General features: G+C 35.4%; 1 protein-coding gene across 1 annotated transcript; it reads left to right on the forward strand.

Moving 5' to 3' along the window:
• The first annotated feature begins 588 nt into the window (after positions 1 to 588).
• On the forward strand, positions 589 to 17,564 carry LOC145683560 (uncharacterized). The gene is made up of 2 exons (XM_081754908.1): positions 589 to 623; positions 16,755 to 17,564. The coding sequence occupies exon 2, from the start codon at positions 16,810 to 16,812 to the stop codon at positions 17,344 to 17,346; it is 537 nt and encodes a 178-aa protein (XP_081611034.1). The 5' UTR covers positions 589 to 623; positions 16,755 to 16,809; the 3' UTR covers positions 17,347 to 17,564.
• Positions 17,565 to 18,567: the final 1,003 nt, after the last annotated feature.

Consider the following 18,567-nt stretch of genomic DNA (forward strand, 5'->3'; position numbering starts at 1 on the left):
ACATTTACACGTACATACATCCCCTTCTTTTTTATACTCTTTCTTCTTTTTTCATTTTACACTTCCCACTTTCCTCTAACATTTTGCCCTGTTCAACTTGGCATACAGCCCTCTTTCACTGTCAGAACATCTTTCCCGATTTTGACCTTTTCCTGACTTTGACTATTTTCCTGATGTGTGTCATTTTTCCCGATTGTGTCCTGTATTTTATTCTATTTTGTTTTTGAATCATAAATCCTCTGTTTGAGGTACACATTTGACAATTTAGCATTTGTAATGAAATCTCTGAGTTTTACGTCCCGCGGTTATGCCGGTTAGGCTAAAGGAGACGGTGATGATGAGAGATGAGTGAAAATGGTGGAATGAAGAAAGTGGGAGGAAACGGGAGAACCCCGAGAAAACCCACGAGCACGGTGTTTGTCCACCACAAAGTTCACTTGGCGGGGCCTGGGATCGAACCCGGGACCCCAAGCACCAGAGGTGAACGCTCTACCACTGAGCCACCGCGCCCCAATTTAGCATTTGTAGCACATATGACTAGTAAGCTGGTGCGCCTACCTACTGACTGATAATAGTCATAAGACAAGATAAGACAAGACATGACTTGCTTATTTGGCATCTGCGTAAGTTGGTTCCCTAAAGATTACTGTTCTTCGTCATTAAATATATTTTACGTGAAAAGTTTCAGATGTGACCAAGGTTAAATTTATGTTAAAATTGGTGGTATATGTCACTAGCTTGTCAAGTCTTTCAATTTACACCACCGTTGGTTGCTATCACGTGCTGAGATTGATACTTCGGTTGGTTGCGAACTATATTCACTTTTGTAAGAATTTATAATGGGTGTTAAGTGCCGTATTGCCGGACAAATTTTAGGAAGTTTACCGGGTCAGTTGTAGTGATGGGTAGTGGGAATCTTCCCGGTGGGAAGGAATTTAAAAATGGGAATATTCCCGGGTTTTTCCCTGACCTATAAATTCCCGGGAAGGAATTTATTTCCAACTGTTTACTTTATCTTCCAAATTATAAGAACCATATGAATAATTACTTTATTGGGAATAATTTAGTTTCCGGGGGTGGGGTATAATCAGCAATGAAACATATACAATCTATATACCAATCGATTCAGCTTGACAAAACAAATCGATCGATACCAAATTTAACTACTTCCGGTTAACCACTTCCGGTTTACTGAGCCTAATTTAGTTTCCGGGGGTGGGGTATAATCAGCAACGAAACATATACAATCTATATATCAATCGATTCAGCTTGACAAAACAAATCGATCGATACCAAATTTAACTACTTCCGGTTTACTGAGCCTAATTTAGTTTCCGGGGGTGGGGTATAATCAGCAACGAAACATATAAATTTGGTATCGATCGATTTGTTTTGTCAAGCTGAATCGATTGATATATAGGTTGTATATGTTTCTTCCAAGGGGCCGCGGTGGCTCAGTGGTAGAGCGTTCACCTCTGGTGCTTGGGGTCCCGGGTTCGATCCCAGCCCCCGCCAAGTGAACTTTGTGGTGGACAAACACCGTGTGCGTGGGTTTTCTCGGGGTTCTCCCGTTTCCTCCCACTTTCTTCATTCCACCATTTCATTCATCACTCATAGTAGTAATCGCCCCACTTGGCCTAACTTTGGATTATTTTCAATGAGGGGCCTCAAGGCCAGGGGTCAATGACCTAGGGGTACCTAGGACCACCCCCTCTAAATTTTGGCAGGGGTACCTTGGCCCACCCCCTAAATTTTGGCAGGGGTACATAGGACCACCCCCCTTAAATTTCGGAAATTGCCAAATCTAAAAATTCGGTATGGTAGCCTAGGACCATAGTATGTACCTCTATCAGTATTGGGTGTCTATGTCGTTCCCTTTTATGGGTAAAAAATTGCCAAAAATTCAAATTTCGGGGGTTTTTGACCTAATTTATCCCCTTTGATGAGGTATTATTACCCTATATAGTTATATGGGCGTATACAGGGGTCCATTACCTTTCATAAGACATGCGTATATTAATGCACCCCTTGAAAAATTTGGGAGGGGTACCATGGCCCACCCCTTAAATTTTGGAAATTGACCAATTTAAACATTGGGTATAATAGTATAGGACCCTAATATGTATTATGATAAATTTGGGTGGTCTACCTCATTCCCTTCTAGGGGTACAAAATTGCCAAAACTATAAACGTAAGCAATACGTTGTACCACGTGTTTGGTTTTCGACCTAATTTATCTCCTTGGATGAGGTCCTATTACCTTATATGATTATATGGTCATGTATAGGGGTCCATTACCTATCATAAGACATAGGTACATTTGTGCACCCCTTTAAATTTTTGGGAGGGGTACCTTGGCCCACCCCTTTAATTTTGGAAATTGCCCAATTTAAACATTTGGTATTATAGTATAGGACACTAATATAGATCACTATAAATTTGGGTGGTCCACCTCGTTCCCTTTTAGGGGTACAAAATTGCCAAAATTTTAGTATAACCACGTGTTTGGTATTTGGTACATTTTATCCCCCTTTGATGAGGTTCTATTACCTTATATGGTTATATGGTCATGTATAGGGGTTCATTATCTATCATAAGACATAGGTACATTGGTGCACCCCGGGAGAGGTACCTTGGCCCACCCCTTAAATTTTGAAAATTGCCCAATTTAAACATTTGGTATTATAGTACAGGTCCTCAATATGTATCATGATAAATTTGGATGGTCTACATCGTTCCCTTTTAGGGGTACAAAAATTGCAAAAATATAAATGTAAGTAATACGTTGTACCACGTGTTTGTTTTTTTGGTCCATTTTATCCCCTTGGATGAGATCCTATTACCTTATATGATTACAGGGATCTATTTTATATCATAAGATATGGGTATATTGTTGCACCCTTCTTAAAATTTGGCAAGGGGTACACTGAAATTGTCCAATTTAAGCATAGTGCAGGACCTCAATATGTTTCGGTGGTCCTATTGCCAAATTTTTTTAGTACAACCACGTGTTTGGTTATTGACTCAATGTATCCTATTTGATAAGGTATGGACGGGTATCCCCTTTCAATTTGGTAGTACCCTTCGAGTGTAGTACGGTCACGTGATCAATGATTTGGTTTTGATGCGCGACGAGGTCCCTGGTCAATGTTCTCTAGGAATTAGGCGGAAACTTTGAACAAGATTCTTGGCATTTAAAACTTTTTTTTTCAACTTTTCAAACTAAAAAAAATCAAAACAAAAAATTGAAAACGAAAACTTTTAAACAAAAATCTTGAAACTAAATAAAAAAATTTTTCAAAACAAAAATTTGAAACGAAAAATTTTGAAACGAAAACATTTGAAACAAAAATTTTGAAACGAAAAATTTTCAACAAAAAAATTTGAAACGAAACATTTTCAAACAAAAAATTTTGAAACAATAAATTTACAAACAAAAAAATTTCAAACGAAACATTTTCAAACAAAAAATTTTGAAACAATAAATTTACAAACAAAAAAATTTCAAACGAAAAAATTTAAAAAAAGTTGAAACAAAAAATTTTCAAACAAAAATTTTTGAAACAATTTTCAAAACAAATTTCAAACGAAAAATTTTCAATTAGAATTTAAATCAAACAGTGATCAGCTTTCACGGTTAACCGTTAAACTTTATCCGGTTTTTAACTATTCGATTAACAAATAAACGGTTTTCAACTATTCGATTAACAAATAAACGGTTTTCAACTATTCGATAAACAGATGAACTGTTTCTTTCCTTTTCACACCAGTGAGTGCAAGAATTTACAATCTAAAACAAAAAGAAAATTTGTACTCTCTTTAAATACGCATCATTTTTGAAACAAGGTGTTAGTGTTCATCATGGATACACAATGGAAACATCCATTTACCTGTATTCTCGCAGGGCCTAGTGGGTGTGGAAAAACGTATTTTGTGAAGCGATTACTGTCACATCTCCCAACCATGATCAATGCAAAATTTCGTAAGATATACTGGTATTATGCAGAATGGCAAGACGTGTATGCAACAATGCCAGTTCCAGTAGAATTTCACGAAGGACTTCCACGAATGAAAGATTTTCAGCCTCAAGATGGACCACATTTGATTATTATTGATGACCATATGCGAGAAGTGAATAGTGATATTGTTGATATGTTCACAAAAGGATCACATCATCGAAATATTAGTGTGATTTTTATAACACAAAATGTATTTCATCAAAGTAAAGCAAATAGAAATATGAGTTTAAATTGTTCGTATTTGGTGTTGTTTAAAAATCCACGTGACAAGTCACAAATCAAGCATATGAGTTATCAAATCATGCCTGAGCATCCACTGTTTCTACAAGAAAGTTATGCAGACGCAACAAGAAATCCACATGGTTATTTACTGATGGATCTTAAACAAGATACACCCGATGAAATGCGATTTCGTACAAATATTTTTCCCGACGATTTGCATCATTATGTTTACGTACCAACAAAACATGTTTAAATTATTGTGCATGTGAAAAGAATGACTTAGTCTGTCACGATGTCTCCTACAGTGAAACACGCTGATCTGCTACGTGCTCTGCACAAAGCTAAACCAAGATTGCGTAAAGCTATTATTGCCAATGCAGACGCTTCATTAATTCATAGTATTTGTGAATGTTGTTATAATGTCTTAAAAGGCAATGTTCCACTGACAAGTGCGCAGAAGTCAAGATTAAAGCGTTACAAGAACACGCTCCGCTATCTCGTAGACAATACAAAATCATTGGATAAAAAGAAGAAACATTTAGCCGTACAACAAGGAGGATTCTTACCTGCATTACTTGCACCTATTGTAGGAAGTGTGTTATCCAGTATTTTGTTTAAACAATAAACTTCATGGAACATAGCAAGAAGATGGTTTTAGTGCCACCAGAAATGCTTCAACGAATGCATGCATCATCATCCCGTGTGAGTGAAAATCGAGAATCTAATCTCGATCGTGAAATGCAATCTATATTGAATACATCGTATCCAAGTGATGAAGAAAAATGGAATCAGTACAATAGAATATTACAGAAATATCTTTATGTGATACGTAAACAAGAAGAACCAATACCACTTACAATTACATCAATGAAACCTGATGGTGACGTCCCGAATGTTGACGATGGCACGAAACAAGAAATTTTAGCCGCAATACCACAAATGTATCGTAAGAAAGCCGAACTACTATTCCGTCGTTTAAAACAAGATGACGCAATTACGTGGGATCATAAAGGAACAGTGTACATCAACGATAATAAACTACATGGATCCAATATTGTAGATTTAATGTGCGATGTGACTCGACCGAGGAAACATTCTAATCCTCAAGGCTGGGAATTGTTTTGCAACTACCTTGCATCGTCAAACACACCTCAAGAATTGATTGGTAATCCACGAAGATTAAACTATATTGTCAAGCATAATAGTACAACAGCATCTGAAGGATCTGCACCACCAAAACCGGCACCTGAATTATTTTCTTCCGGAGAAGAAGAAGAAGAAGATGATGATGATGTTTTAGAAGTCCGACCAAAAAGAAAACGTATCATTCCACAATGGTCAACGTACAAACCATGAACAAAAAGTTGAAATCCATTTATTACAATCCAGCACATCCTGCATCGTTTTCTACTGCAAAGAAATTATGGCAAGCCACAGGAAAATCTATACCTCTAGCCAAAATAAAACTTTGGTTAAACAAACAACCTACCTACACGTTACATCGTCCTGTACGTCGTCGTTTCCGTAGAGATTTTTATCTTGTTAACAATATTGATGATCAATGGGAATGTGATTTAAATGATTTACAATCACTTCAAAACTATAATGACAATTACCGCTATATTCTTACAGTGATTGATGTGTTTAGTCGGTACGGGTGGGCTGTACCACTAAAATCAAAAAGTGCCAAGGATATAGTGAATGCATTTGAAATGATTTTCCAGGACAGGAAACCAATTGTGCTACGTAGTGATCAAGGAACTGAATTTACCAACAAGACAGTACAAAAGTTTTTCAGAAAACACAATGTGCAACATGTTACAACAAAGGATCCAGATATTAAAGCCAGCATCGCAGAGAGATTTAATCAGACATTGAAACATCGTATGTGGAAATACTTTACCAAATATCAAACATACAATTACATCAAAGTATTGCCTTTACTTGTAAAAGCATACAATGAAAGTCGGCATTCCAGTATTAAAATGGCACCTGCAAACGTTTCTCAGGACAATTTACTGGAGGTGTGGCATAACTTATACGACAAAAAGCTACAACGTTCAAAACAAGATACGGATTTATCTGTTGGTGATACTGTTCGTATAAGTAAAACAAAACGTATCTTTGACAAGGGTTACCTCGAGAACTGGACTTGGGAAATATTTAGAGTAAAAGCCATTGTACCAAGAAACCCACCAGTGTATCGACTAGAGGATTTAAATCATCAACTCATCGATGGTGTTTTCTACAGAGAAGAATTACAACCAGTGCCGCTCCCTTCGACGTTCCTCATCGATAAAATATTACGTACAAGAACAAAAGGTCGCAGAAAGGAGTATCTCGTCCAGTGGAAAGGATATCCTTCCTCATTCAATTCGTGGATCCCTGCAACTTCATTGAAGAAGAAGAAGAATGGAACCTGATCAAGATTTTTACGTTACACTTCCCAGTAATAGTTCCATGGATTATTTTCCAGAAAATACATTGACTTCATATATTACGAAATTACAACGACGTGTAGAGTTTCGCCAGAAATGGGATGTGGCAATTGTAGAGATTCATTATCCACATTCTTTGCTGAACATTAACAGTGAAAACAATAAAATATATTACAAATCATCAAGTAGTAATGATCAGGAACCGTGGAAGGTTGTAACGATCCCTGTTCGCTATTATAACAATATACGGGATCTTATTCATGCAATTAATATACATCATAAAGAAACCAATTTATTTATATCCCATGATGCAACTAATAATATATGCCTCATAAGACATCCCAATAAGGAAATCCATACTTCTGTACAAATCTCACCAAGTGTTAGTTTAATGCTTGGATTTGAACCAAAAAGTGATTTAAAAGATATGCAAAAGGGACAATATACACCGGATGTACGATTAGGTTTACCATCACAAATGTACGTCTACTGTGACATTATTGAATCTGTCATTGTTGGAGATACAATGGTACCCTTGCTACGAATTGTCAACATGGATCCTGTGAATCATACTTTTGGAAGTCATGCAGTACAAATCTTTAATCCTGCACATTATGTTCCGGTGGAAAAAATGAATTTTGAGCAAATACAAATCGATATAAGCGATAGCACAGGTCATCGTATGCCATTCACCTTTTGAACGGTGTGTACAAAACTACATTTCCGTCGTCGTCGTCATGACTGATCCGTATTTGCAATACTACCAAAAACAAGCGTTATCCGGTATCGGCAACGTCTATGTGGGAAGTCCCTATCAAGCAGGACATGGCATTGGAAGTTTCCTTGGTGGCTTATTTCGTTCAGTGTTACCACTTGTGAAGCAAGGAGCTAAAACTGTGGGAAAAGAATTATTAAAATCAGGTGCCAATATGATTAATGACGTTGTGATCTCGAATCAACCGCTGGAAGAATCGTTTCATCAACGTATGCAAGAGGCAAAATCAAATTTACAAGAAAAAGCTAAAAATAAGTTGAAAACTATGCTGGGAAGTGGATATCATAAACGAAAATGGGATGACTGCTCTCAGTTTGAGGTTGACCTTCCAACGATCAACAACACCATCAATCCTACGAAGAGACGTAAATTATCACATAAGAAGAAGAAGAGATCATTGGCATCGTCACCAAATATTTTTGATTAATTCAACGATGGCTTTCTTACATCATCAATCCTGTGAATGTGTAAAAAGTGAATTGGACATTTTTTCACCATTACCCACGCAAACCAGTGTTCTGGACAATCGTATTATTGGCTACAAACCAATTAGTTCAATAGCTGAAAATTCACCAATAGAATTTGTAGTGAGTGGTAGCAGTGATGAATACATTGATTTGCCACAAACCTTATTGTACATCCAAGCACAAATTGTGAAACCAGATGGTTCATCCTTCACCGAAACGGATAAAGCAATAATTGCACCTGTCAATGATTTTCTAAATGCTATGTTTAGTGAAGTACAAATCTACTTGAACAATAAACTGATCTCATTTCCGTTACATATTCATCCATATCGTTCGTACCTGGAAAAACTGCTCAATTATAGTGATGGAGCTAAAAATACACATTTACAAACAGCAATGTGGTTTCAAGATACGGCTGGTCATATGAACGCAACCACCAGGGAGAACAAAGGATTTCAACAACGCTATGAACTGACAAAACAAAGTATGAAATTCGATATGATTGGACATCTTCATTGTGACATTTTTAATCAAGATAAATTTTTAATTCATGGAGTGGAATTACGTGTGAAACTTATTCCTGCAAAGCCAAACTTTTGTCTCATGGCCGGTGAAAGTGGTGTCAATGCAAAAATCAATATTCTAGATGCATCGTTGCAGGTGAAAAAAGTCAACATTAGCCCTAGTGTCAAATTGGCACACAATAAAATTTTACAATCTACACCGGCAAAGTATCCTCTGACAAGGGTTCAAATGAAATCATTTACCATCCCGAAGGATATACAATCCAAAACTATTGATAACCTGTTTATGGGAACATTGCCAAATCGTATTATTGTAGGATTTACATCGAATGAAGCATCCAGTGGAACTATTACCAGCAATCCATTTGAATTTCAACATCTAAACATTAATTTCTTTACATTGTATGTGGATGGAAAAGCTGTACCTTCAAAACCGTTGCAACCCAACTTTGAAGAAAATCTCTACATTTCATCGTACCACACATTGTTCTCAGGTTCTGGCATACATTTTACCAATACCGGAAATACAATTTCAAGAGCCGACTACAAGAATGGATATACACTGTTTGTATTTGACCTAACTCCCGATTCTTCTGCTGGAGATTGTCACTATTGGAATTTACAACGACATGGAGCCATCCGATTGGAAGTTCATTTCCAAGAGAAATTAGCAGCATCTGCAAACTGTATTGTGTATGGAGAGTTTTCCTCACTCCTAGAGATCGACCACCAGCGCAACATTATCCTGGACTTTTAAATTACAAGGTACGTATACGTTATGTATCATTTCCATTCACGATGTTGAATACATTACAATTAGCTAGTGCTTTAAACGGTAGTCCATTATTCAGAAATCATTTTACCGGGGTATTTGCAAGCGATGAGTTACCCTCACGGTTTTCTCTTCCTCTGGCAATCATTGTAAATACAGATCCATCTACAAAACTAGGAAGCCATTGGATTGCAATTTATATTGATAATCGCGGTGTTGGAGAATATTTTGACAGCTATGGCCTTCCTCCTTATGTACCACAACATGTTGCATTCTTAAAACTTCATTGTATATACTATAAATATAATAATAGCCAAATGCAAAGTCTTGGTTCATGCGTATGTGGCTATTATGCTTATTTTTATTTGTGCTGTAAAGCCCAAGGAAAATCTCTGCGTGAAATTCAATATTTGTTCACAACAGTACCCACGGTTAATGATCGTAGACTGCTGCAATATACCTTCCAGGTAATTTTATCATATTTATCATTGAAAGTGTATTTGTTTAATCATCATCTATTTCTATACTAATCATCTTTTTCCTCGTTCTTTTTTACAGAATTCACAATACGAAGTTTTGCAAACGGGTGCTATGCTGCAAAACATGGAAACAAATCATCACAATCAAGAAGAGGAGGCGGTCTAATGAAGAAACCCAGCTCAATATACAAACATTGTCAATACCTTAGTGTAACAAGAAAGAAAAAGAAGAAACCAGAAATATGAATAAAATACAATTTATGCTGATCTATGTGTTTTTATTGTTCATTCCACATACAACGTTATCAGATTCTCCTAAAGAACTGTGCGATATAAGACGAGAACCCTGTGCAAAGTTTCCACCTAATTCCTAGAGAACATTGACCAGGGACCTCGTCGCGCATCAAAACCAAATCATCGATCACGTGACCGTACTACACCCGAGGGGTTATACCAAATTGAAAGGGGATACCCGTCCATACCTTATCAAATAGGATACATTGAGTCAATAACCAAACACGTGGTTGTACTAAAAAAATTTGGCAATAGGACCACCGAAACATATTGAGGTCCTGCACTATGCTTAAATTGGACAATTTCAGTGTACCCCTTGCCAAATTTTAAGAAGGGTGCAACAATATACCCATATCTTATGATATAAAATAGATCCCTGTAATCATATAAGGTAATAGGATCTCATCCAAGGGGATAAAATGGACCAAAAAAACAAACACGTGGTACAACGTATTACTTACATTTATATTTTTGCAATTTTTGTACCCCTAAAAGGGAACGATGTAGACCATCCAAATTTATCATGATACATATTGAGGACCTGTACTATAATACCAAATGTTTAAATTGGGCAATTTTCAAAATTTAAGGGGTGGGCCAAGGTACCTCTCCCGGGGTGCACCAATGTACCTATGTCTTATGATAGATAATGAACCCCTATACATGACCATATAACCATATAAGGTAATAGAACCTCATCAATGGGGGATAAAATGTACCAAATACCAAACACGTGGTTATACTAAAATTTTGGCAATTTTGTACCCCTAAAAGGGAACGAGGTGGACCACCCAAATTTATAGTGATCTATATTAGTGTCCTATACTATAATACCAAATGTTTAAATTGGGCAATTTCCAAAATTAAAGGGGTGGGCCAAGGTACCCCTCCCAAAAATTTAAAGGGGTGCACAAATGTACCTATGTCTTATGATAGGTAATGGACCCCTATACATGACCATATAATCATATAAGGTAATAGGACCTCATCCAAGGAGATAAATTAGGTCGAAAACCAAACACGTGGTACAACGTATTGCTTACGTTTATAGTTTTGGCAATTTTGTACCCCTAGAAGGGAATGAGGTAGACCACCCAAATTTATCATAATACATATTAGGGTCCTATACTATTATACCCAATGTTTAAATTGGTCAATTTCCAAAATTTAAGGGGTGGGCCATGGTACCCCTCCCAAATTTTTCAAGGGGTGCATTAATATACCCATGTCTTATGAAAGGTAATGGACCCCTGTATACGCCCATATAACTATATAGGGTAATAATACCTCATCAAAGGGGATAAATTAGGTCAAAAACCCCCGAAATTTGAATTTTTGGCAATTTTTTACCCATAAAAAGGAACGACATAGACACCCAATACTGATAGAGGTACATACTATGGTCCTAGGCTACCATACCAAATTTTTAGATTTGGCAATTTCCGAAATTTAAGGGGGGTGGTCCTATGTACCCCTGCCAAAATTTAGAGGGGGTGGTCCTAGGTACCCCTAGGTCATTGACCCCTGGCCTTGGGGCCCCTCATTGAAAATAATCCAAAGTTAGGCCAAGTGGGGCGATTACTACTCTCATCATCACCGTCTCCCTTAGCCTAACCGGCATAAGCGTGGGACGTAAAACTCAAAGATTTTTAATTTCTTCCATTCCGATAATTATTATCCATTTCTGAAGTAAACTTGCATGAAAAGATGTAACTCCACCTACAAATGTAAGTTTTGAACATTTTAACAGGAAAATACATCCCACTTGTATAGTAGCCGTATATCTAATGATTTTCTAGTTGTACATTTATTATGAATCTAATTTGTATCTTTTTCTTTTTTCAATGACCCCGTATGTAGTATATATTTTTTTGACTAGGAATATAATAGTGTGCATAATTTATTTTACAGAAGGTCTAATCTTCGGTTAATGGTAGCGCCGGATAACACCCAAAGAAATTGTTTTCCGTGCAGTTTTACTACACGGATCCTTAGTAGAAGTAGGAGTAGGGGTAAAAACGGGTTGGAAGCCCTGCAGGGTTTCGTTGGGTTCTGTTCTCAACATAGAATGGTCAATTTAAAGATATCCCTAAATTTTTATGGGCCTTGTACAGTCTGTGGCTATGTATATTAAAATTTCACCCTGTTTTAAACGTTATGTTACTAATTTTTTTTCTAATTTTAGTGTACTTTACATAACGGTACAGTCACACTTGTTCTATTTTCATTCCTCACTCTTAACTATTAATCTAAAATGTTTCTTATTTTCGTGCTTTCTTTGTTTTTCTTATTAATGTACTGATTTTTATTGTATTACTACGCAAAATTAATACATTTAAAATGTTAAGTGTTGTAAGCTATGCAGTATAAACTATTAGCAAAAATTAATTTTTATTGCCTTAGGAGCGTTTTTTAGAGTAGTTTGATTGATGAGCACAATTCACTTTAGGGAAGTAGATTATAAATATAGCGTGTTTACATATATCAGAAACTACAGTACATGGAGGACTTACCAAGTTGTGGTAATTTCTTACTGTCGCGTCTACGGTAATTTCATGGAAGAATAATAATATTAAAAAAATCATGAAAGAATAATAAAATGTTTGGTTCGGATGGTCCCACGGTCGGAAATTATGTTTTCATTCATACAGGGTTAAGCATTGGAGTCAATTGTGCAATATATGTAATACATACATACATACATATATATATATATATATATATATATATATATATATATATATATACTGTATATATATATATATATATATATATATATATATATATATATATATATATATATATATATATATATATATACTGTATATATATATATATATATATATATATAAAATGTAGATACACCAGTCTAATAATCAAATAAATAAAGATAGCTATTAAACATGAAAAAATTTGGATTTAATTTAATATTGGTTTTCCTCAGAAATGCAGAGGAACGAAAAACAAACGTGCAAAATTTTTTTATTCGTTTTCATCGGCACGACTGGGGTTATTAACCCTTTGGGCATCCTGGCATTTTGGGCTATTTTTTAGACTTTCAGTCAAGCAGCTACTGCATCGTCACTATTTATCCTAGGATCATGGTTCATACCTCATTGTCTTCAGAATAGAGCTGGCTTTCAAATGGTACTACTTGCATACCCATACCATATACCAGGAGAGGGAAAATTGATGTCGAAGGGAAAATTTTGAGGGGAAATTTGCTTTTGTCCAACTTTGGGCCCCCCTGCCCCCTTCCTGTGTGAACGTAGAGACCTCCAAAATATTTGATAAATAGTACTTGGTAAACTAAATGTGTGTACCAAATTTCAAGTTTCTATCTTGAATAGTAAGGGCTGAAGAAATTTTATTAAAAATTCCCACAATGCCCCAAATTACCACAAAACACTATGATCTCAGGGAAAAAATTTCCTGAGACATCTCTAATTACCCTAGGGTTATGTTTCGCCCATCATTCTCTTCAGAACAGAACTGCGTTTCAGACAGTATGACTCACGTGTCTCTATCATGTATGTAAAGGGGGAAAATCCGGAAGAAAGGGATTTTTTGGATTTAAAAATACCTTTTTTCAACTCTTGCCCCTCTGGACCCCCCTGTTTTTACGCAGAAATCGAAAAAAAACTTCTGGTAAATACTACTCGTTGGACTGAATGTTTGTGCAAAATTTCAATCTTCTACGCGAAAAAATAGGCCCGCCAGAAAAAATTTTCCTACCATGCCCCACTTTTACCCTATACAGAAGTATATTTCGATAAAAATTCACTGAGACGGCCCTAATTACCCTAGAATAATAATTCGACCGTCCTTCTCTTCAGAATAAAACTGCCTTTCAGACGGTATGACTCACGTGGTCCTATCATGTATGTGAGGCGGGAAAATGACGAAAAACGGGATTTTTGGGGTAAAAATATCCCTTTTCTAACCCTTTGCCCCTCTGGTTCCCCCCCTGTTTTAACACTGACATCGGAACAAAAAATCTGGTAAATACTACTCCGTGGACTGAATGTTTGTGCAAAATTTCAATTTTCTACGTTCAAAAATAAGCCCGCCAAAAAATATATATACCGACAATGCCCCATTTTTCCCTATATAGAAGTATATTTTTCAAAAAATCCCTGAGACGTCCCTAATTACCCTAGGATAATGATTCGACCGTCATTCTCTTCAGAATGGAACTGCCTTTCAGACGGTATGACTCACGTGTCCCCATCATGTATGTAAGGCGGGAAAATCTGAAAAACAGGATTTTTTGGGTAAAAATATCCCTTTTTTCAACCCTTTGCCCCTCTGGTTCCCCCCTGTTTTAGCACTGACATCGGAACAAAAAATCGGGTAAATACTACTCGGTGGACTGAATGTTTGTGCAAAATTTAAATCTTCTACGTGGAAAAAGAAGCCCGCCAAAAAATAATGAACATAGGGTTCATAAGGGAAAATTTCTATTTCAAAATTATGACATCATCACCTCCTATGTCTGGACGCAGGACGGTCTGAAACCATACGTAGTGTCTTCTACAATATATCTGGACTTGAAAAAAAAAACCGGACGAAAAAGCTCAAATAGAAGAGAAATAACGCAATGTACGATGAAAAATGCGTATCGTACAAAATGTACGATAAGATCCCCAAAGGGTTAAGTGCGAAGTAATGTAAATATACATAAATAAAAGCTACTGAACTTCTAATAAGAAAGGATGTATAACGTACTTTCTTTGAAACATTGAATATTATTAATTTAAAATGTGTAAGAATTATTTTAACATAATGAAACATCAGCATGCTTTTGCGTTTTAAATATTCTAGTTTCTCTTGCTGACAACAGATAAAATTGCCGTAAAATTTAGCTAAAATACTATTTTTTGATCTAATTTAAAAGTAAAAGAACTAATTAACTAACCCCATGTCCTATAGAAGCCGTAGTTTCTATGCCGCGTTCATCAAAGCTCTCCACTGACTTCTATCCTTAGCCAGCTGGATCCCTTTCTACTATTTATTCCTATTTCTGCGAGATTCATCTTAATGTTCTCCCATCTGCGCCTAGGTTTTCCTAATAGATGTTTTCCGATTGATTTTCTAGTTGAGACTTTGAAAGCGTTCCTATTTTCTTAAATTCTGGATATATACGCCTTGCCCACTTAAGTCTCCTAGATTTGTTCACCGACCCTAACAATGTTTGGTAGACCGTGTAAATTACGTAGTTCCTCGTTATGAAGTTTTCGCTCTTCCCCTTCCTTCTGGGTCAGAATATTCATTTCAGGATCTTGTTCTCAAATACTTTCAGTCTATGTTCTTTCCTCAGAGTAAGTGACCATGTTTCAAAACCCTAGGGAACAACAGGCATGATTATCATTTAAAAAATTTAAGCTTGAAATTCCTCGACAGAATTCGCGACAAGATACTATGAACTGAATAATAACACGAATTTCCTGCTCTTAGTCGACATTATATTCCTTTGTAAATATGGTTTTTGTCCCGTAATATTAATTCTAGATATTTGAAAGTTTTCAATTTATCAAAAGTATTATTCGAAATGAAAGATTAAAAGTAAATGAAATAAAATTTTTGTTTGTTTTTTTTTAAAATTCGCACGTTTATGCACCGAGGTAAAGTATACTGTGACAATGAGATGAAAGATAATTGTGGAATAACGAATGTGTAATATAACGAGAGAACTCCGAGAAAACCAACGTTCATGGCGTTTGTCGTCCATGAAGTCCAGATACCTCACGCACCACAGATAGAAATAGCAGGCATATCATTATATGTGATATAAATTTCCTAATTTCAAAGATTATTGTGATTGTGTTTGTATGTCTATTTTTTATACCAATTACAGAGTTAGTTTTGAAGGTCTTTATAGAAGATAGATTACAAAAATCTTTTTTTCCTAACGAAAATGTCATTTAAAAAGCCCAGCTGAAAAAAAGGAAATAAAATTGTCTTGTTCGCATCAAAATTTATCCGGCTTTTGGTTTATTTTATCCTAAGTTGTAATACTGAAATTGGAAGTAGATGTGATTTTAATTTATTTCATGGAATATTATTCCCTCTGAACCTTCTACTTAAAAAATCGTGTTGGATGAATCAAGACGAATCAGCGAATCAGAAAACTGCAGACTCTTTTTAATCCATCTTGCTTTTATCCCTCTGATTTCAGTGGATCTTTTAAAATGAGTCCTTACTTCTGGCTCCAAGAAAGATAACTGTACGAAGGTGTATTTTCGGGACACCTTCTTTGGCAGTAAAACAATTAGCGATTCGAGTGAAGGAGATGATCAATCATTATAGTTTTGTTTGTAGTTAAGATATTTTCCCTATTTCCATTACTTATTTAATCGTTCAAGATTATAAATATTGTACCACATGTATTTTTTATTGTGTGTTTTTTTTGTTTGTTTGTAATGACATTTTCATATGCATACTTCAATATATAGTTTAATTAAGTTTCCACTCGTGACTGTGATAAGAATGAAGCGGGGGAAGAGCTGAACCTATACGGAACTCGTAGGGATCAAAGTTCACATTTTTTAAACTTAATCTGTTGAAGGTAGTCTTAATTTTTTTGACCAGAAATGTGCAAAATTTCAAGCCTTTTGTCTTTTGGTTTAAAAATTGTATGGGCGTATCACTACAAATGGCCCCCCTTACATATATATGTATGTGTGTGTATATGTTTATTTGTGTATTTCCTTGCGTGTGTTGGTTTGCATGTATGTAATGTATAACACTTCTACGTCTTTCAGAAACATTTGTTTCCTTCATACACTAAGGAGTGGAGGTACCCAATCTTCAACCGGAATGAATCCTCGAGATAAGAAAATGGATTTAGAATGTTCCAATGTTACTCCGACTAGAACTCAAACGGGAACAAAATCAGGTTTTATTGGAGATTGTATGTATGAGTTGTATGATAGTTATATTAATGAAGAGGAACACAAATATGTCATTTCTACATCATCTGCTTCATATTTGGAAAGTACAGCTTCAGCAAGAGAGAGAAAAGAGGAAGTCGACGAGAAACTTTCTATATTAGAGGAGAAAGTAGTACCTAAATGTAAAAGCAATATAGAAGTTGATGAGCGTGACATGCAGGTAGACTGGAAATTAACTTGGAGGCCAATATGTTTGATAAAACGCTTGTCAGTGTCTGATTTATACGTAAATGCTAAATTGGAAAACAATAATGAAAATTTTGTAAACACAAGTTTGAATAGTTTTAGACATATTACACAAGAGTCTGTCAACCAAGTGTTTGGTATCATCGGAGATAACGAGGAAAAGAATATTAAGGCACAGAATTCTCAAGAAACAGACAATTCTTTGGAAGCAAGGTAAGGTCACAATTGTACATATCTCTACAGTTACCTTAATTTTAAATTAGTTTATTTATTTTAACCTAAATTAATATATCAAATAACTGAATGAGAAAATATTTACAACAATGCGTTAAATATGTTTTGCTTCATGTAAGTCAGTGAAGGTTAATAACATTGTAAATCCCAGCGTCTTTACTTTTTTAAAAAAATTATTGGAAATCTAACTCTGGCATTGTCTAATTTCCATTCTTTTTAATAAGTTGACTGAATGACTCACAATAAGAAATTCATTAGGTTGCAGTATTGAAATAAATAGATAAATAAATAATGATTCTTTAGCAAAGTTCATGAATATCATTTTTTTCGGGAGGGAGTTATATCAATATTTACAAGAGAGTGATGCTTAGATAAGTTTTTAAATTTATTACTGTGTAACATAAATTTTGTACTCGTAGTAAAAAAACCTAAGCAGCCCTCAGAATTTTATTAATATGTGTGCTAGTTGAGTCTATATTCATCTTAATGCAGCATATCTCATTACACAAGTGTGAATAGTTCATGTAGTTTGACATAAAATGTGATTAACACTGTGTATAGAAGGAGTAGATCGTGCATATATTTGACAGAATAAGAATAGTAATTATATATCTATATAGCATCTACAGTGTTCGATGATAAGTGTGAGAAGCATCACCACCTGAGATCTAGGTATGGGTAGCCAAGATGAAAATACAAATTGAATACGAATATAGTCAGTTATCTGAGAAAAATCGAAAGAAAATATTTATCGAAAAAAGATCGAATTTTCCTGCAGAAAGTAGGAAATTATACTTTTTCGTATATTATATAATTCTGGATATCATGAAGAGGGACAAGATATTACTGATTCTCACCATTTCATTTATGTTGCAGAACGGCAATTTCAACATCACACGGTAATATATAATACTCCGTTGTAAACAATTTCTTGAAAATCAACGAGAAACGTTAGATAGTATAAGGAAAGTTTAAAGGCACATAATCTAAACATACCTAATGAATGCTGTTGGTTTACGTGAATTGATTGTAGAACTGCAAAATGTTTCTAGGCTAAGTGAACAGAAATCCTACCTCCCTATGTATTCTCGATACTTTGCAAACGATTTGGAATATGACATTTTAGTTCAATTCTTAGAAAGAAGCACATTTTCTTTTAGCTATGTAAATACATGGGGTGGTAATATATTGCAGTAAATATCAT

The sequence above is a fragment of the Thermobia domestica genome, chromosome 4, assembly GCF_964235325.1.
Source record: "Thermobia domestica chromosome 4, izTheDome1.hap1.1, whole genome shotgun sequence".
NCBI lineage: Eukaryota > Metazoa > Arthropoda > Insecta > Zygentoma > Lepismatidae > Thermobia > Thermobia domestica.